The sequence below is a fragment of the Cnephaeus nilssonii genome (assembly GCF_951640355.1).
Source record: "Cnephaeus nilssonii genome assembly, chromosome: 13".
NCBI lineage: Eukaryota > Metazoa > Chordata > Mammalia > Chiroptera > Vespertilionidae > Cnephaeus > Cnephaeus nilssonii.
Window position 1 is genome coordinate 45331069 of NC_137084.1, and position 21290 is coordinate 45352358.

The window sequence follows — 21290 nt, forward strand, 5'->3', positions numbered from 1 at the left end:
CTGCTGTTGTTGAGTAGAGTGTTCTATAAATGTTAATCAGGTCAAATTTGTTTGTCAGGTGTTCTTTATCCTTACTTATTTTCTGCTTATGTCTGCTTACTTCTTTTCTGCTTACTTATGTCTGCTTTCTTTGGTTACTTATTAAGAGAGGGGTGTTAAAATCTCTTATAATTGTGGATTTGTCTTTTCACCTTACAGTTCTATCACATTTTGTTTAGAAGAAAACACAGTCTTCTTCAGAAAGGAAGGGAGAGGGAGGGAGAGGGAAAAACATCAATGATAAGAGAGAATCATTGATTGACTGCTTCCTGGACACCCCCTACTGGGGATTGAGCCTGCAACCCAGGCATGTGCCCTTGACCGGAATCAAACCTGGCATCCTTTATTCTGCAGGCCGACTCTCTATCCACTGAGCCAAACCGGCTAGGGCTGTTTCATATATTTTCAAGCTATTAATAGGTTCATAAAAATTTAAAATTGTTATATCCTCTTGACAAATTGACTTCTTTATATTTATGAAATTGCCTTCTTTTAAAATTTTTTATTAAACTTATTGTGGCAACATTGCTTAATAAAATTTTATGAGTTTCAAGTATATAATTCTATAATACACCATCTGTATATTGCATTGCGTATTCACCACCCAAAGTCAAGTATCCTTCTTTCACCACAAATTTGACCTCCTTTACCCTTTTCTCCCTTAACCCCCTTTCCGTCTGGTAACCACCATACTATTGTTTCTTCTGAGTTTTTGATTTTCTTTTTTTTTTTTTATCTTTGTTCATTTGTTGCTTTCAGTTTTATATCCCACATATGAGTGAAATCATATGGTTCTTGATTTTTTTGTCTGACTTATTTCACTTACATGCTATTCTCAAGATCTATTCATGTTGTTGCAATGGCAGTATTTACTTTTCTTTTTTTAAAATAAGCTTACTCGAGGATATATTGTTATTGACTTTAGAGAGAGAGGAAGGGGGGAAGAGAGATAGAGATAGAGATAGCGCACCGCTCAGCCAGAAGCTGGGCTCGCAGCTGGCGAGTGCAGTGGCAGTGCTAAGGAGCAGCGAGCCTAGCAGTAAGGAGCAGCGAGCAGGTGGGCGATAAGGAGCGAGGGGCCCTGGACTGTGAGAGGACTCAGGCTGAGCTGAGGGACCCTCCCACCCCTCCAGTGTATGAATTTCATGCATCGGGCCTTTAGTAGCAGTATATCTTTAAAAGTAAATGGTTTCAAATTTTTTGGATAGATATTCAGAAGAGGGTAACTCTATTCTTAATTTTTTGAGGAACTTCAGACTGGTTTCCATAGTGGTTTACTAATTTACATTCTCACCAACAGTGTGTGAGGGTTCCTTTTAGTCCACATCTTCTCCAATACTTGTTATTACTTGTTGATAATAGCCATCCTATATAATAAAAGGTTAATATGCAAATTGACCAAACAGCGGACCAACCGGTCAGTATGATGTGCACTAATCACCAGGGGGCAGATGCTCAGTGCAGGAGCTGCCCCCTGGTGGTCAGTGCGCTCCCACAGGGGGAGCACTGCTCAGCCAGAAGCCCTGAGCCTCTCGGGCCTCTGTGGCAGTCCGACATCCCTCGAGTGCTCCCATACTGTGAGAGGGTGCAGGCCGGGCTGCGGGACCCCTCCCTCCCCTGAGTGCAAAATTACTTTGCCGTGTCTTCTGGCACATTCTGGTTGTTTCACGATCAAAGCGTGGCTCAAATTGATTATTTATTGTTGGTAGCGATCAGTATTAATGGTTTCACTTGATTTTAGAAGCTCATAATACACCACACCTTCCTGATCCCACCAAACGCAGAGCATTGTCTTCTTTCCGAAGTGATTTGGCCTTGCAGTTGATGTTGATGGTTGATCTGGATCAACTCATGATTTTGTGCATTTGCAATTCTTAAAATAAATCCACTTTTCATCACCAGTCACAATTCGGTGCAAAAAGGACTTTCTTTCGTGCCATTGAAGCAATCTTTTACTGATTACTTTTCGGTTTTCCATTTGTCTTTTGTTCAGTTGATGTAGCACTCATTTTTCTTCCTTTAAAATCTTTCTCATTGCTTGTAAATGATCAGAAATTTTTTGCTGAGCAACATTTAATCTTTCTGCAAGTTATTTTTGAGTTTGACACACATCTTCATCCAATAATGCTTGCAATTGTTGGTCTTCAAACTGTTTCGGTTGACCTGGATGTTCTTTGTCTTTCACGTCGAAATCATCACTTTTAAAGTGTTTAAAGCAGCGTTCACAAGTATCTTGAGATGGAGCATGTTCCCCATAAGCTTCCCGAAGTATTCAGCAGCACTTTTCTTAAAAATAAAGTATTGAATTAAAACTTCCCACAAATGCTCTTTATTTGGCACGAAATTCGACATTATTAAGCGTAAAAATATCTATGATGTTAACACCTTCAGCAAATTTGACATATGAAGTTTTGAAGCTTGTTTTGCAATACAACAAAATAGCATACATATCAACATATGTGTAACTCCATCTATTGAAAAAAATCCGCATTATTAACCGGTACACCTAGTAATTATAATAGGTGTGAGGTGGTATCTCATTGTGGTTTTGATTTGCATTTCCCTAAAGCTAGTGAAGTTGAGCATTTTTTCATATATCTGTAGGCCATTTGGATGTCTTTTGGGGTAAGTGTCTGTTGAGGTCCTCTGCCCATTTTTTAATTGGATTGTTTCCTTTTGTTGTTGAGTTGTATGAGTTCTTTATATATTTTGGATATTAATCCCTTATGTGAGGTGTCTATATTTTTTCCTATGTATTTCATTATTTCAGATCTTATATTTAGGCCTTTGATTCATTTTGTGTTAATTTTTGTGCATGGTGACAAATAACAGTCTAGTTTCATTCTTTTGCAGGTGGCTTTCCAATTTTCCCCAAACCATTTATTGAAGAGCCTTTTCTTCATATATTTTTAAGTCCTTTGTTAAAAATTATGTGTCTATATAAATATGGGTTTATTTCTGGCCTCTCATTTCTGTTCCATGGACTGTATGTCTGTTTTTCTGTCAATACCATGCTATTTTGATTTTGTTGCTTTCTAGTATAATTTGAAGTCAGGACTGTGATACCTCCAGCTTTGTTTTTCTTCCTCAGGATTGCTTTGGTCACTCAGGGTTGGTATTTTTCTTGTTTGTTTGTTTGCTATTCAGGGTTTTTTTGTGTTTCCATACAAATCTGATGATTTTTGTTGTTGTTATATTTCTCTTTTTTTAAATGCCATTGGGATTTTGAGGGGGATTGTGTTGTCTTTGTATTGCTTTGAGTAATATGGTCATTTTAACTATGTTGATTCTTCCAAACCATTAATACAGAATATCTTTACATTTCTTTTTGTCTTCTTATTATTTTTATTGCAATTGCAAAAGGAATTTTTAAAAACTTTTTCTGAAATTTTATTATTAGTGTATATGAAAGCAATGGATTTTTGTACTGTATAGTTATTGATCTATTCAGGTTTCAGTCTCTTGTGAGAATACTTGATAATTTATAGTTTTTTAGAAAATCATTTTCTTTTCCTGGATTTTTGAGTTTATTGGCATAAGATTGAATATAGTATTTCTTTTACTTTTTAAAATCTTGCCCATATCGTAGTTTGTTCCCTTTCTTGTTTCTAATTCTGATGTACTTATGTATGTAATGTACTTCTTCAAGTATGTTTATTATACCATGAATACATTTTAAATTAAACTTTCATTTTAGCACATGGATGGTGTTATGAAAAAGTCTGGAAAGGATTTGGCCTACTCTTATGCCAAATGTGGTTCTTCTTGCCTGAAATGAGTTATGAGATCTAAATTGGAAATCTGAAGAGTTGATTATTCTGTAACTATTGCTTCATCTGTGTTGTTTGTTAGTTTTGAGGGTGCATCTTGTTAGACCTGACACCCTCATTATCACATGCTTTTATACTACGAACTGTCTTCTCAATAGAACTTTCCCACCCACAAAGTTACCATTTACTTTTCCATGAGAGTATGTTAATTTCATAAGTAGTGTTAACTTTATAAATAGTGTTCTGTTTTATTTGATTCTATTACCATGAGACTGTGTTTTCTTCTCAACTATATTCATGGTCTAGACAGAGGAATGTAGAAATGGCTTTAGGGTAGATTTCTGGTCTTTTGGGAAACTATCATATTTAATAAACCCATCAACAAGTATTTGATTCCCATGTATCCAAGACTGCTGTAGGTGCTTTGGAGATGAAAAAGATTTCTCAGGCATTTAAAAAAACACAGCAATTTGACTATGATCAACCTTCTCAGACTGCCTCTCATGACATTGCTCTCATGTGCTCTGTGCTTTATTTAGTACTCCATCTACTTCTTGTTCTGAGCATGCAATGCACTCTGTTTCTTCAATGACTTTGAAAAGTGATTCCCAATGCCCTAAATGGCTATTCTCTTAACACACATTATCAGAGTCCTTCCTACCCTTTCTTCGAACTGAAACTTAAGTTCTTTCCCCTTTAGTGAGCCATTCCCAAGAACAAGTTACCTTAGATTAAAGTCTTCATTTGGAAGAGGTAATTAGAGTTGTAGATACAGACAATAACTATAGTAAGGTATTTGACAAGCTATGTAATGAAAGCTTTGGGAGCAAAATAAGCTAGATGATAGTAAAGATATGAATATTTGTAATTGCTTAATGACATTATCAACCTATCCAGTTATTTTGGTGTGGTTGTTGACATAGCTTTTCTTTTCCTAGTCAAAAGTAAATTGATATACAGAGTGGAAAAAAAGTAGGTTTTATAGTTGTGAGTACGTTAGAACACATAGGTTATTCTTGCATTATTATTTATTAATTATTGTACTATTTTCCATACAAACATCTATAAACCTACTTTTGCCCTACTCTGTATATGAATAGGTCTGTATCTATAATCTGAATTCGATTTCATCATCTGTTTAGCCTTATGCAACTGCCACTGCTTTACAAACTAGCATTATGATAAGTCATAAAATCTATGACTTATCCCTCCAACTTTGTTCTTCAACATTTTCTTGGCTATTCTAGGACTTGTATATTTTCTTATTTATTTTAGAATCAGCTAGTCAGTTATAAAGAAAAGACTGCTAGGTTTTTTATTGAGATTGCATTGATTATGTAGATAAATTTAAGGGAGACTAGTGGCTTTTTTTCTTTTTAAAATTAATAAAATTTTAAAAATTACACTTGACATACAATATTATATTAGTTTTAGTTGTACAACATAGTAATTAGACATTTATATAACTTAAAAAGTGATTACCCTGATAGAAACTTGTCTTCTTAACAATGTTGACTCTCCCAATCTATCAGTGAAATGCTATGTCTCCATTTGTTTAGGTGTTTTTTTAATTTCTTTCAGCAATGCTTTATAGTTTTTAGTGTATAGGTCTTTCACATCTTTCATTAGAATTATTTCTAGTTATTTGTTGATATATGTAAAAATGCCAATTTTTCTATTTTAATTTGGAATCTTGCTAAATTTATTTATTAGTTTGATTGTAGATTTTTTTTTCTGTGTACTCCATCATAGTATCTGTGAGTAGACATTTTTATTTCTTCCTTTCCTGTGTTTGTAAGTTTTTCTTTTTATTGTCTTGTTACAATGGTTTGGACCTTGAATACACTGTTGAATAAAATGGTGAAAGTAGAATTTTTTCTTATTTTTTATCCTAAATATAACATTAGCTGTAAATTTCTTTATGTAATCCCTTTATCAGATTGAGGAAGCTCTTTTTTGTTTTTAATCATTTTATTAATGTCCTTTTTGGAGCATCTTTTGAAATAATTAGATGATTTTTTTCTCCTTCATTCTCTCATGAATTTATGTTCATGTGTCATATCTATATGTATAAAAGCCTAAGCTACTGCTCAACTGGTCACTATGATGTGCACTGACCATCAATGGGGCAGACTCTTAATGCAGGAGCTGCCCCCTGGTGGTCAGTGAGCTCCCACAGCAGGAGCGCCGCTGTGAGCTTACCAAGCGGCGGCGGCGGCGGCGGCGGCGGCGGCGGCGGCGGCGGCAGGTGCAGTGGGGCCAGGATGAGTGGGAGTGGCGTGGCACCCGGCCCAGGCTTGGGCTCCTCCCCAGCTGCCTGCTATATCCCCCAAGAGGTCCCAGATTGTGAGAGGCCGCAGGCTAGCCTAAGGGACCCCACCAGTGCATGAATCCGTGCACCAGGCCTCTTAGTTTGTCAATTTTCTTGTCATGTTGTTGTCATATTTTGGTATCAAGGCTATGCTGGCCCATAAAACAATTAAAAGCATTCCCTCTTCTTTGAAATAATTTTGTAAAGACTAGTGTTTTATCAGTGAAGCCATTGGAACTTACAGTTTTCTATGTGAAAAGGTTTTTAACTGCAAATGTAGTTTCTTTAATTGATAATAGTTATTCGGATTTTTTTGCTTTTAGCAATTTGACTATTTCATCTAAGTTGTTGAATTTATTGGCCTATTGTTCATAATTTCCCCTTAATCCCCTTTAAATAGGATCTATAGTAATGTCTCCTCTTGCATTTTTGATGCTGGTAGTTTATTTTTAGGCATCAGTCTTTATCTCTTGTTCTCTCTCATGTTTCACATCTCACCATCCCTCCTGTTACTAGTTTAATATAGGAAAATGCCTAATTTTTGCTAAGACTGTTGCAATAACCTCTTATTAGCCTTTCTGTTTACAGTCTTGTTTCCCAGTGTCCCATTCACTTTATTACAGAAAGAAAAAGGAAAGGGGACATATGTAATACTTTCAATAATAAAGATTTTAAAAAATAAAGTGCAAATGTAATTAAGTATTTCCCAGCTTAAAACTTTTTATTTATTTTTGTTGGCATTATTATAGACTAGAGGCCCAGTGCATGAAATTTGTGCATGGGGGGCAGTGACCCTCAGCCCGGCCTGCACCCTCTCCAATCCAGGACCCCTCGGGGGATGTCTGAGTGTCGGCAGTCTGACATCCCTCTCGCAATCTGGGACACTTGGCTCCTAACCGCTCACCTGCCTGCCTGCCTGCTTGATCGCCCCTAACCACTTCTGCCTGCTGGCATGATGCCCCTAACTGCTCCCCTGCCGGCCTGGTCACCCCTAACTGCCTCTGCCTGCTGACCTGATCGCCCCTAACCACCTCTGCCTGCCGGCCTGTTCACCCCTAACCACCTCTGCCTGCTGGCCTGATCGCCCCCTAACTGCTCCCCTGCTGGCCTGATTGTCCCCTAACTGCCCTCCACTGCTGGCCTGATTGCCCCCTAACTGCTCCTTCCTGCCGGCCTGATCGCCCCTAACCGCCTCTGCCTCGGCCCCTGCCACCGTGGCTTTGTCTGGAAGGACATCCGGAAGATATTACCCTTTTTTTAGTATAGATGTCCTCCATTTCCCTCCTCTTTCCCCCCTCAACCCAGATGCTTTCCTTCCCTCCCTCTGGTGTGTCCATGGAATATGTATTCATGTTCTTTGGCTATTCTCTTCACTTTCTTTCATCCTGTTCACCCCACGGCCTCCAAATCCCCTCTGACATTTATCAATCTGTACCATGTATCCATGACTCTGGTTCTATTTTATTCATCAGTTTATTTTGTTCATTAGATTCCACACATAAGTGAGGTGATATGGTATTTATCTTTCTCTAATCCCAGCTTAAAACTTTTTAGTGGTTATTGAATACCTTCAGAATAAAAATCTAGGCTTCTTCATATGGAATACAAAGCCATTAATGATATGGTCTCTATTTTTCTCAATAGGATCCTGTATTTTCCTATTCTTCCTTTTTATCTCTCTCTGTAATCCACAGGAAATTATACTTCACTGTCATTATAGGGGTTGTTACTCTTCATCTTAAAATTGAATGCAGCATTTCAGATGTGATATGATCAATACTAAGTAGACAACAATTGTAACCTCTCCTTTACTAAGATTATTGTTAATATCTCAATGGTATTGTCTCAATGTTTATTAATATTTATTTGATATAATACATTTTATTCAATGTATCTTTACATTAATAGCAATATCTAACTGCAAAGCTAAAGTATATGTAGCCCAGTTTTAATTTTACTGTTATCTCAAATTATATTAAGTAATAGGGGTCCGTCTATCTATCTATCTATCTATCTATCTATCTATCTATCTATCTAAAAGGCTAATATGTAAAGTGTCCCTCGGGAGTTCGGGAGTTCTATCACTCACTATGATGTGCGCTGACCACCAGGGGGTGGCGCGGAACAAAGGAAGGCCCCAGCCGGCAGTCGACTGCTGGGGAAGGAAGGCCCCAGCCGGCAGCCAGAGGGCCCGGTTCAGCCCTGATCTCTGGCCAGGCCTAGGGACCTACCCATGCACGAGTTTTGTGCACCGGGCCTCTAGTTTGCTATGATGAGAATACCTATCAAATAGCGGCTTGATCCCTCCTCCCCACACCAGTGGAGATGAGTTTTATTTCAGTTTGGGAGTGTTAGTATTGATATTGACCAGTCACCCAGATGACTGGATGACATATATTTCTTTCTTTACAGTGTCATTTCATAGTTTGTATAATTAAGAAACATTCCTCTGAAACTGGCTAGATGGTTTGGAGGTAAAGCAGTTGTTTCTTTTCTTGTCAGTTTTCACCTCCTCAGCCCCAGGGGAGTCAGGATGTCCCATGTTATACTTAAGAGCCTGAGCACTTCAAACTTTTATTCTCCTGTTGGGTTTGAAAGGGGGACGTTATTAGCTCTGTCTTGATGTAGCAGGGGCTCTGAAAGTCTATTTGGATAACACTGAAGATTGGAGGAAATGTGACTCTGTCTGTGTGTTTTAAGCCCCTAAGGTAAGATCAGAAAGCGTCTGGGGCAGTGAGAGCCAAATAGTTGAAGTCATACATTAATTATGGTCATGAATCATTTTTATTTTTAAAGTCTTTACCATTTGACAAGGTTGTTTGCATAGTACCAGTGAGTTTTAGGCAGCATTTTCCCTCTTTTAAAGTAACAGGCTATTTTGTTGATTTCTGTTCTAGGTTGATCGTGCCCATTGTTATTAGAATTATGCCAATATTTTTTATTAAAATAGTTTGTTTCCCTACATGAATGAGTAGTCTTTAATTTGTGTGATCTTTGATTTTAATATATTACTTTTGAATTATAAATATAGAAAACTATCATGTTAATCTTTCAGTCCCCCACTGATCACTAAAAGTAATTAAATCTTGGGACTGTGCTTTTACATTCAGGCATTAGTTGATGTTCAATGCATTTTGAATGCCTCCTTTGTGCCATAGTCTGTGCTAAGTACTGGGAATGTACATGAAAAGAGATGTTTCCCCCCCCCCCTCAGAAAGATCTAATAAGGAAATAGACAAGGAAATAAATAATTGCTGTTAAATGTGGTTCTATAGTCTTTGTTAGTGGTATTCTATACATGATACATAGAATTCCAGAAGGAGTGCCTCTACCTGTCTGGAATAGTCTGGGAAGGCCTTTGAATAAGAGGTTATGCTTGAGCTGCCTCTTAATGGATATAGGAGTGTACTTATCTGTTAAAAGACAGGGATGTCTGACATGGTACATGTAAGGAGCTAGAACAGCTCACTCAAAGGTACAGAAGCAAGAAATGGCATGATGTGTTTGGAGAACTGTCAGTACTTAGGCATTGCTGTAATGTATTGTGCAAAGTAAGGAATATCAGGAAAAGAAGCTGAAGTATGCTAGGAGCACATCACAAAGAGCATTTCCTTGCTTTTAAATTTCTTCCGAGCCACCTTTGTAAGAGACTACCAGGTGTACTGGTTAATAATGGGGATCTTGTAATCAAAGAAAACACGATAATTTCAAGAGAAACATCTTAAGTGCTTTATTCAAAGTGATGCCCATTGCTAGCTACACTTTCCCCCATCTTTCAGGGAATTTGTGGATACCGTCCCAGTAGAACTTTTCTTGTTTTGAGGCAAACCATTCAGAGACCCAATTTTCCACTTCATACGTTTTGAAGTGCTGCTCTAGAAAGCACGTGTGCCATCTATTGGAACAAGTGGTAATCTGAAGGAGCAAGGTCTGATGAATATGACGGGTGGGTTAATACTTCCCAGGCATGATCTTTTAACGTGTCCTTAATTGGTTTTGAAGTGTGTGATGGTGCGTTATCATGAAGCAAAATTACTTTGCCGTGTCTTTGGGCACATTCTGGTTGTTTTAACGATCAAAGCGTGGTTCAAATTGATTATTTGTTGTCGGCAGCGATCAGTATTAACGGTTTCATCTGGTTTTAGAAGCTCATAATACACCACACCTTCCTGATCCACCAAACGCAGAGCATTGTCTTCTTTCTGAAGTGATTTGACCTTGCAGTCGATGTTGATGGTTGACCTGGATCAACCCATGATTTTGTGCATTTGGGATTCTCAAAATAAATCCACTTTAAAAAAAATGTATTTTATTGATTTTTTACAGAGAGGAAGGGCGAGGGATAGAGAGTTAGAAACATCAATGAGAGAGAAACATCAATCAGCTGCCTCCTGCACACCCCCTACTGGGGATGTGCCTGCAACCAAGGTACATGCTCTTGACTGGAATCGAACCTGGGACCCTTGAGTCCGCAGGCCGACACTCTATCCACTGAACCAAACCAGTTAGGGCAAAATAAATCCACTTTTCATCGCCAGTCACAATTCGATGCAAAAAGGACTTTCTTTCGTGCCATTGAAGCAACATTTTACTTTCGGTTTTCCATTTGTCTTTTGTTCAGTTGATGTAGCACTCATTTTCCTTTCTTTAAAATCTTTCCCATTGCTTGTAAATGATCAGAAATTGTTTGCTGAGCAACGTTTAATCTTTCTGCAAGTTGTTTTTGAGTTTGACACACATCTTCATCCAATAATGCTTGTAATTGTTGGTCTTCAAACTTTTTCGGTTGACCTGGACGTTCTTTGTCTTTCACATCGATATTATCACTTATAAGTGTTTGAACCAGCGTTCACAAGTATCTTGAGATGGAGCATGTTCACCATAAGCTTCCCGAAGTATACGATAACTTTTTCTTCAAAATAAAGTAATGAATTAAAACTTCCCGCAAATGCTTTCTTTTTGGCACGAAATTTGACATTTTTAAGCGTAAAAATATCTATGTTAACACTTTCAGCAAATTTGACATATGAAGTTTTGAAGCTTGCTGTCAATACAACAAAATAGCATACATATCAAATCGCATATATATCAACATATATGTAACTCCATCTATTGAAAAAAATCCACATTATTAACTGGTACACCTGTTATTACTATCAAGAGTGTACACATGCACCCAGAGCAAGAGGCAATAGGATGGCTTCTGTTAGATTCCTCAGGAGCTCTGAGGACATTGCAGAAAAACTCATCTCATGAACAAACTAGCTATAATAAGAGTTGCTCTCTTTTAGATGACCTAAGAAATCCTTAATAACTGTCAGGCAACTTCCAAAAGTGCAGAATATCCCATGAATATTTTTAGTTCATGGCATAACAACATTAATAATAATAATAATGATGATGATGATGATGAAGTTGGCAGAGGTATTGGTGCCATCAAATCCCTAATAAAATTAATATCATATATAGGGTAACACTTAGGTTAGGATTGTTGATCAATTTTTAAAAACAGGTAAAATTTACATACAGTGATATGAGTAGATCTTAAGTTTAAATTCCTTGTATACCCATGTACCTCAATCAAGATACAGAATATTTTCCTCACCTCAGTTCTTTTGTTCTCCCTGCTCTCTACCAGTTGGTCCACCCAACACAGGCAACTAGTGACTATTGATTTCTGTCACCATAGATTACTTTTACCTGTTCTTGAACTGTATGAATGGAATCATACAGTATATTTCTGGCTTTTTTCACTCAACATAATGTTTTTGAGATTCATTCATATTGTATCAGTGGTGTGTTCTTTTATTGCTGAATAGAATTTCAGTGTATAGGTATTAATAATTCTCCTGTTTGATGATGGACATTTGGGTTGTTTTCTATGAACAGTCTTATTAAACCTTCTTTTGGGCATGTTTTTATATTTCTTGAGTAAATACTGAAGAGTAGAAATTCTGGGTCATAGTTTAGAAGTATGTATAATTTTATAATGAACTAGAGGCCTGGTGCACGAAATTCTTGCACAGGGAAGGGGGGTGTCCCTCAGCCCAGCCTGCACCCTCTCCAATCTGGGACCCCTCGAGGGATGTCCGACCGCCCGTTTAGGCCCAATCCTGGTGGGATCGGTCCTAAACGGGCGGTCGGACATCCCTCTCATAATCCAGGACTGCTGGCTCCCAACTGCTCGCCTGCCTGCCTTCCTGATTGCCCCTAACCACTTCTGCCTGCCAGCCTGATCACCCCCTAACCACTCCCCTGCCAGCCTGATTGATGCCTAACTGCCCCCTGCCAGCCTGTTTGCCCCTAACTGCCCTCCACTGCAGGCTTGGTCACCCCTAACTGCCCTCCCCTGCAGGCCTGGTCCCCCCCAGCTGCTCTCCCCTGCAGGCCTGGGTCCCTCCCAACTGCCCTTCCCTGCAGGCCTGGTCGCCCCCAACTTTCCTCCTCTGCTGGCTTGGTCACCCCTAACTGCCCTCCCCTGCAGGCTTGATCGCCCCCAACTGCCCTCCCTTGCAGGCCTGGTCCCACCCAATTGCCCTCCCCTGCTGGCCATTTTGTGGTGGCCATCTTGTGTCCACATGGGGGCAGCCATCTTGTGTGTTGGAGTGATGGTCAATCTGCATATTACTCTTTTATTAGATAGAATAGAGGCCTGGTGCACGGGTTGGGGCCGGCTGGTTTGCCCTGAAGGATGTCCCAGATCAGGGTGGGGGTTCCCTTGGGGCATGGGGCGGCCTGGGCGAGGGTTCTGTGGTGGTTTGCAGGCCGGCCACACCCCCTGGCCACCCAAGCGGAGGCCCTTGTATCTGGGGTTTATTTATCTTCTACAATTGAAACTTTGTAGCCTGGAGCAGAGCCAAGCCTTCTGCTTGCTCTGTGGCGGCAGCCATTTCTGTTGGGATTTATGTATCTTCTATAATTGAAACTTTGTAGCCTTAAGCAGAGGCCTGGGCGGCCAGGGTGTACGGAAAGCTTGGCTTCCTCCATTGCTGGGGACAACCCTAGTCTCCTTCTCTTTTCAGCTCCGTGGCTGCCACCATTTCTGTTTGGATTTATGTATCTTCTATCATTGAAACTTTGTAGCCTTGAGTGGAGGCCTAGGCCGGCAAGGGCAGGCAGAAAGCTTGGCTTCCTCCATTGCCGGGAAAACCCAAGCCTCCCTCCTGCTCTCTGTGGCCGTAGCCATCTTGGTTGGGTTTATTTGCATATTTGCTCCTGATTGGCTTGTGGGCGTGGCTTGTGGGTTTAGCAGAGTGGTGGTTAATTTGCATGTTACTCTTTTATTAGATAGGATTAGATAGGATGGTTTTTCAAATGATAGTACTGCATACAAGTTCCAATTGCTCCATATCTTTGCTCCCATTAGATGTTGTCATTTTAATGTTAGCTATCCTAACAGCTGTGAAATGGTATTTCATTATGATTTTAATTTGCATTTCCATGATGACGAAGATGTTGAGCACCTTTTCCTATGCTTATTGGCCATTCTTATATCTTCTTCTGTAAAGAATTTTGTTTTTTTGCCCATTTTTAATTGTTGTTTTTTGTTTGTTGTTGTTTTGTTTTGTTACTGGTGTGTAAGAGTTATTTAAATACTCCAGACAGACACAGCTTTTTCTCACATTGATGTTTTGTAAATATTTTCTCCCAGTCTGTAGACTACTTTTACCTTTTCTTAATGTCATTTTTAGATGAACAGACATTTTTTATTTTATTTTGGTAAAGTCCAGTTTATCCATTAAAATTTTTATGGTTAGCGCTTTTTGTGTCTTCTCAAAGAAATATTTGCCTACCCCAAAGTTGTAAGAGATTTTCCTATGTATTCTTCTAGAAGTTTTATAATTTTAGCTTTTATATTTACTGCAGTCTTCTTGAATTAATTATTTGTGAGTGCTATGAGGTAGGGAATGAAATTCATTTTTCCCTATGTTTATCTGGTGTTCCAGCACCATTTACTTAAAAGTTTTACTTTCTCCGTTCATTTATATGGGTTCCTGTGTCCAAAATCAATTGGCCATATATGTGTAGGTCTATTTGTATACTTTTTACTCTGTTCCATTGATCTATTTTTATTATCTTTACGCCAGTGCCATATTGTTTTGATTATATCCTATATAATAAAAGTATAATATGCAAATTGACTGAACGGTGGAACAACCGGTCAGTGGGGGGTGGGGCCGACAATTAGGTTTTGCGAGGCCAGCCATGGTGCATGTCAGCGGGCAGAGGGAGGGGACGGTGATGGAGTGGGTCGGGGGGGTGGCGGCAACCAGTGGCGGCGGGGCAATGGGGGCTGGTGCCATCCCCTGATTGCCCGCCTGGTTGCCTCCCGCAGAGGGAGGCCATGGGCAGCACCAGCAGCAGGGCGATTCGGGGCAGGGCCGCCCAGCACCGTCCCCAGATTGGCCTGCTGGGGTTGCCTCCCGCAGAGGGAGGCCACCAGTGGCTGTGGTGCAGTTGGGGGCGGGGCCGGCTGCTCGCTGCCCATGCCATCTTGATCAGCCCACTGGTCACCTACCGCGGAGGGAGGCCAGACTGTGGCTTAGGCCCGCTCCCCGCTCCCCTAAGTCATCAGTAGGACATCCCCTGAGGGCTCCCAGACTGTGAGAGGGGGCAGGCTGGGCTGAGGGACCTCCGGCTCAGTGCACAAATTTCGTGCACCATGCCTCTAGTAGCTTTATAAAAAAGAAAGCCTTGAAATCTGGCAGGTTTCAAGTTTGTTTTATCTTTTCTAGATTCTTTGATTTTCTGTGTAAATTATTCTATCAGCTTCTTTTTAAAAAATATATTTTTATTGATTTCAGAGAGGAAGGGAGAGGGAGAGAAATAGAAACATCAGTGATGAAAGAGAATTGTTGATTGGCCGCCTTATGCATGCCCCCATTGAGGATTGAGCCTGAAAACAGGGTATGTACCCTGATCCGGAATCAGACTGTGACCTGCTGGTTTATAGGTTGACGCTCAGTCACTGAGCCTCACCAGCTGGGCTATCAGCTTCTTTATTTCCATCCAAAAAACCCAGAGCCTTTTGGGATTGTGATTGTGATTGCAAAACTACTGACCCATATATAGAAATATAACTGCAGCTTTGTGCATTTACCTTCTATCCTCTGACTTTTAGTTCTAGAAGTTGTTTTGTAGATTTCTTATGATTTTCTACATGAAAATCACGTCATCTATAAATGACATTTTGACCATTTTTAATATGCAAATGTATAAGAAATACACACACACACACACACACACATGCACACATGTGCACACACGCACACACACACACTATTAGAAGACAGAGACCAAGAAAAACCCAAACCTATAATTAAACCAAAAAAGAAAATAGCTCGTTTTTTTTTTTTTTTAATGTTGCTTGTTTCAATGTGGCTGCTACTTTAAATCAGTCTTCTTTAACTGAGGTCATTAATTTTTTTATGGATACCCGTAAGTAATATTCACCCTTGATAGCAGTGATGTTCTCCTGGTGACTAGCAATCTATTTCACTTCTCTTGGGCCTCAGTTCTACATCTGTAAAATGGTAGATTTGACCAGATAATTTTCCAACGTCTCTTCCAGGCTCCTGTGAGTTCTTCATTTTAGCTCTCAACATGTCAGAGGCAGTCAGGCAGGGATGGAAAGTTTGATTTTAAAGCATATTGTGTTTCATTATAAATATGCTAGAAAATTGTGAAACAATCAGTTTGGGTTTGTTATTAATTCTGTCTATCCTGGAAGAATTGTCCCCATTTTATTCCATTTACTGTATATCTGTGGTTCAGTGTTGAGAGTTTATAGTTAACTCACTTAAAATTTCCTACAACTTTTATTTCTAGGCTTCATAGAGCCCAGTGTGCAATTAAACAGACTCAGGTAACTGTTCAGAAAATTGGAAAAGAAATTGAAGAAAAACTAAGACTCACATCTACAAGCAATGACCTGGTAGGTTTTTAAAATATATTTACCTGTTTAATGTTCTTGATTTCTACATATAATCATCATATTCTTCTTATAGTAATTTCCTTTTTCCCCCTCCCCCAAAAAACTTTAGGTAGTTTTTCTTCCTTTCTTTTTGTCTTAATGTTTCATTGAGACTTCTATTGGCATTTAAATGTTGGAAATAAACTTTCACATCTGCTAATAATGTAACATACAAAGTGCTTGCCTTTTTCTGCTAGATGAAACTTTAGATTACATAGAAATACTTAGAAGATATTAAAAGCTATTTTATTAATGTCTTATAAATGTGAACTCTAGACATGAACTGTATAGTGAATGAAAAATAGCTGCCAGAAGAAAAACAAAAAACTTTAGACCTGCTTTAAAAGATGAATTTAAAATTATTTGGATTGAATTTAATAAGCTGGTTTGTAGACAGTGTTCTCTTTTGGGAAAGATTCTTTTAATGAGGCATTTCCAAAAAATAGAAAATCCATTCCAAATAGACAGATTTAAGATATTAGTATGATTATTGGTCTTTGTAGTGGAGAACAAAAATAATACTTTTGGAGTGAAGATTCTGTCTTTGTAAGTGGAATAGTGGTTATAACTAATACATTGAGGTTTTTTCAAAATGAAGCCACATGGCTATGGATAGCTTTTGATGAAATTAGTGCTTTGAATTATGATGCTTAAAAAAACATTTAAATCCTAAATGAAGTCCTAACTAAAATTTTGTAAGTTATTTGTTTGCACACTATCAACTTGGCAGAAGGCTTTATATCATACCCAAACAGAAATTTCATGTTTCCTTGAAGTTTTGTCCAAGATAATAATTTAATAGATGAGCTATAGAAATGCAGCAATGCAGTTAACTTACACAGACTTCTCTCTCATGGAATCTGAAATTAATGGATGAAAACATATTTAAACTATATAAATTTGCTGATTTTGATCTATAAATGACAGTTTCATGTAGTTCAGCCTAATATATAAAATGTCTAGTCCTGTACCTGGCACATAGTAGACATACAAAACATGGTAGCTGCAATAACTATAGTAATAATACTTTACTTATTATTTATATGACTTTTCTTGCCTATGGAAAATCTTTTATTTTGGAGGGGCTGTTAATCCACCTCTTATTCAATAAAGGACCAGATTCCAGGCCACAAGTATATTGGAGGAGGAGGAAAAACAGCTAATTTAATCCTTTCTATATCGTACAAAATGCCACATTTTTAGAACCTTTGGGGAGAAATTGATAGGTTTTATTTTTCTTATTTTTCCTCTTCCAAGTCAAGACTGGGAAATTACTTATTTTATTAAATAACCGCATATGCTTTGTTTCAGTAAGGAAAAATGTATGTTTAATCCTATTTTTCTAAATATAAGTGGTGACATACAGAGCAAGGTGATAGAATATATGAGTTTAAAGAGGTCAGGTTCAGAGGTTCACAGTGTGTTTTTACACTGCCTAATCAACCTAGAAGGAAATCATTGGATTTTTTTGAACTGAAAGTGAACCTAGAAATCATCTAGTCCCCTTATAACCCCACTTAAAACCACACTCCCCTCAATACATTCTGCCCCCTTCCTTGCTTTGTCTCCATAGTATTTATTATCCTTAAACATGCCATATATCTTATATATGTAATTTGTTCGACTGTAAACTCTGTGAATGGAGAGAGTTTTGTCTGCCCCCTCCCCCCCCAGTATTCCCCAATGTCTAGGAAAGTGTTTGATACATAGTAGCTACTCAATAAATATTTGTTGAACTTAAGAACGAATCTAGTGTAATCTCCTCTTATAAAAGGACAGGAAAAATGAGGCCTGAAGAAAGGAAGCAACTTTCCCATATCATTTGACAAGTAAAGACAGAAATTTTGGTTTACTAGTACTTGTCTCCTTGCAGAGAATAATTCCATGTACTTGTTAATGATCTACTTTAAGCTTTGCCTGTAGCAAATTAGAAACTGTTAGTATTATCTCTCTCTTTTTTTTTTTCCCCCTTTCCATATTGGCCCAATGTAATCATACTCCATTCTAAGCATTTTCATGTATAAGAATTAATTTTAATTTTAGCAGAAGTAAAAATAGTCAGAAGATATATATGATGCTGAAAAATAATCAGATTATTTCCAAGATCAACCCTGTTATAAGAAATTGGGTTTATATTTGATGACTTTCAAAGATTTGGCATCTTCTCACATTATGTCAATATCCAACATAATTTTTTGGCATTTATGTTTCTCATGAAATTTCTGTGGTTGTCATCTGGAATTTTTGCTTATATGTTTTGGATTTTGTCATATGCCTTTCCTGTATCTATTGTTTGATCTTTGATCTTTGAATGTTAATTCAAGTTCACATTCCTGGGGAAAGCCCCTCTTGTTAATGATGAATTATTGTTTTTCTGTGTATGACTAAATTTAATTTGCTAAAAAATTTTAAAGGATTTTTGCATCTGGTATATTCATGAACAATATTGGTCTGTGGTTTTGTTTTCTTGTAATCTTTTTGTCTGCTTTTGTTGTCAGGATAATCTTGGCCACATCTAGTAGTTGGGAAGGATTCCCTCTTCTGTTTTCTGGAAGCATATGTATAGAATTGGAATAATTATTAAATGTTTGATAGAATTTACCAATGGAGCCATATGGGTCTGGAGTTTACTTCATGGATTTTGAACTAGGAATTCAGTTCTTTAGTACTTGTAGGGTTATTGAAATTATTTACTTATTTTTTTGTTGATCTTCACCCCAGGATATTTTTTCCCCATTGGTTTTCAGAGAGAGTGGAAGGGAGGACGAGTGGGAGAAGAAGAGGGAGAGGGGAAGGGAGAGGGAGAGAGGAGAGACAGAGAGAGAAACATTGATGTGAAAGACACACATCCATTGGTTGTCTCCTGCACCCACCCTGATCAGGGAACGGAACCCATGACCCTTCAGTGCCCCAGTTGACGCTCCAGCCACTGAGCATACCCACCAGGGCATTATTTATTTCTTGAGTGATCTTTGGTAGTTTATGTCTTTCAAGGGTTTGTCCATTTCATTTAAGAGCTCAATTATTTTAATTTCAAATAGGTGTGTATTTTTTTTAGTTTTGTTTATAATAACTCTAGAGCAGTGGTCAGCAAACTCATTAGTCAACAGAGCCAAATATCAACAGTACAACAATTGAAATTTTTTTTGAGAGCCAAATTTTTTAAACTTAAACTTCTTCTAACGCCACTTCTTCAAAATAGACTCGCCCAGGCCGTGGTATTTTGTGGAAGAGCCACACTCAAGGGGCCAAAGAGCCGTATGTGGCTCGCGAGCCGCAGTTTGCCGACTATGGCACTAGAGGCCCGGTGCATGAAATTTGTGCACTCGGGGGGGAGGGGGTGTCCCTCAGCCCGGCCTGCGCCCTCTTGCAATCCAGGAGCCCTCGGGGGATGTTCGACATCCTTAGTGCTGCTCCATAGGTGGAAGAGGCTCCTGCCACCACCGTTGCACTTGCCAGCTGTGAGCCTGGTTTCTGGCTGAGTGGCACTACCCCTGTGGGAGCACACTAACCACCAGGGGGCAGCTCCTGCATTGAGTGTCTGCCCCCTAGTGGTCAGTGCGCATCATAGCGACTGGTCATTCTGCTGTTTGGTCAATTTGCATATAAGCCTTTTATTATATAGGATTGCTATAATGAGCATTTTTTTATCTTTATTGGTCACTCATGTCTCTTAAGAAGTGTAGGTTTAAATATTTTTATTTATTTAATAATACAAATATGTTTGCCCATTAAAAAATTAAACTCTTTATTTAGATTTACAGAAAACTTGCAAAGAAAGTTTAGAGTTTCCATATACCTTTCACCAGTTTCCCCTATATAACCATGTTACATTTAATGTGGTATATTTGACATGGTACATCATTGCACCAAGAAATCAACATTGATACATTACTTAAATGTGAACTTTTTCCAGGTTTCCCCAGTGTTTTCACTAATATCTTTAAAAAAATAAATGCTTTTTTATTTTACTACAGTTTTAGATTTATAGAATCATTACAAAGATAGAACAGAGAGTTACTCCATATACCAGTTTCTCCATTAACATCTTATGTGGAACATTTTCACAATTAATGAAACTGTATTGAGAAAGTATCATTAACTAAAGTTCATCCTTTATTCAGGTATCCTTAATTTTTACCTAATGTCCCTTCTCTCTTCCAAATCCTATTCAGGAAACTACTACTGTAGTCACACTTCCTTAGACTCTTCTTGGTAGTGAAAATTTCTCAGACTTGCATTGTTTTTGATTACTTTGACAGTTTTGAGGATTACTAGTCAGATATTTTATAGAATATCCTGCTATTGGGATATATCTGATGTTTTGTCATGATTAGACTAGGTTCTAATGTCCTTTTTTTGTTCCACTGTCCTGTCCAGGATTCCACATTGGATTTGGTCATCATGTCTTCCTAGGCTTCTCAGATCTATGATAGTTTCTCATTCTTTCCTATTATTAAATCACCATGCCTAATCACCATGTATATTAACCTGATCACTTGGTTAACATAGTATCTTCCAGGTTTATCTACTATAAAGTTCCTTTCACAAACTCAGGTTTTTGAAAGCATGATGCTAAGTCCAACCTACACTCAAGAGGAGGGGACTTAAGCTTTATCTCTTAGATCTATACATATTATTTGGAATTCTTTGTGAGGAAGATTTGTTCCTTCTTTTCTTCCCCTGCCATCTACTTAATTTATCCAATCATTTATCAGTATGGACTTGTGTATATTTATTTTATCTTTAGGTTAGAATCCAATACTATGTGTTTTTTCATTTTCTTGTTCAAATTGTAGCATTGAGAGCTTTTTCAAGTTGGCTTCTGTGTCCTTTTGACATGCTTTCACCCCTTTTTGTTTGTTTGTTTTAAAGTAATTCCTTAATTTCTGTCATTATATGACTTATACTCATCTAGTACTTTTTCTGTCTCAGGCCTAGAATCAGGGATTTCTCCAAAGAGTCCTTTTCCTTTAATTGGATAATGGTATTTAGAAACAAGATCTGAACACTGGATGTGCTTGTTGCTACTGGATTTGTAACTGATACTAGGCTCTCTCAGTGGACAGAGCCGATACATACAAGTATCTCTCTATATATATTAAAATAAACATGAGTTCATATGAATATATAAAACTCTAACACCACAGGGTTCATTCTAGCCTCCCCCATCACTTTATTTATAGTATCTTTTTCT

General features: G+C 38.2%; 1 protein-coding gene across 1 annotated transcript in view; it reads left to right on the plus strand.

Moving 5' to 3' along the window:
- UVRAG (UV radiation resistance associated) overlaps positions 1-21290 on the plus strand; it is a 271885-nt gene that overhangs the window by 88618 nt on the left and 161977 nt on the right. Inside the window, exon 7 of the mRNA XM_079787935.1 lies at positions 15949-16054. Coding sequence (XP_079644061.1) covers positions 15949-16054 — 106 coding nt within the window. The remainder of the gene's footprint in view (positions 1-15948; positions 16055-21290) is intronic.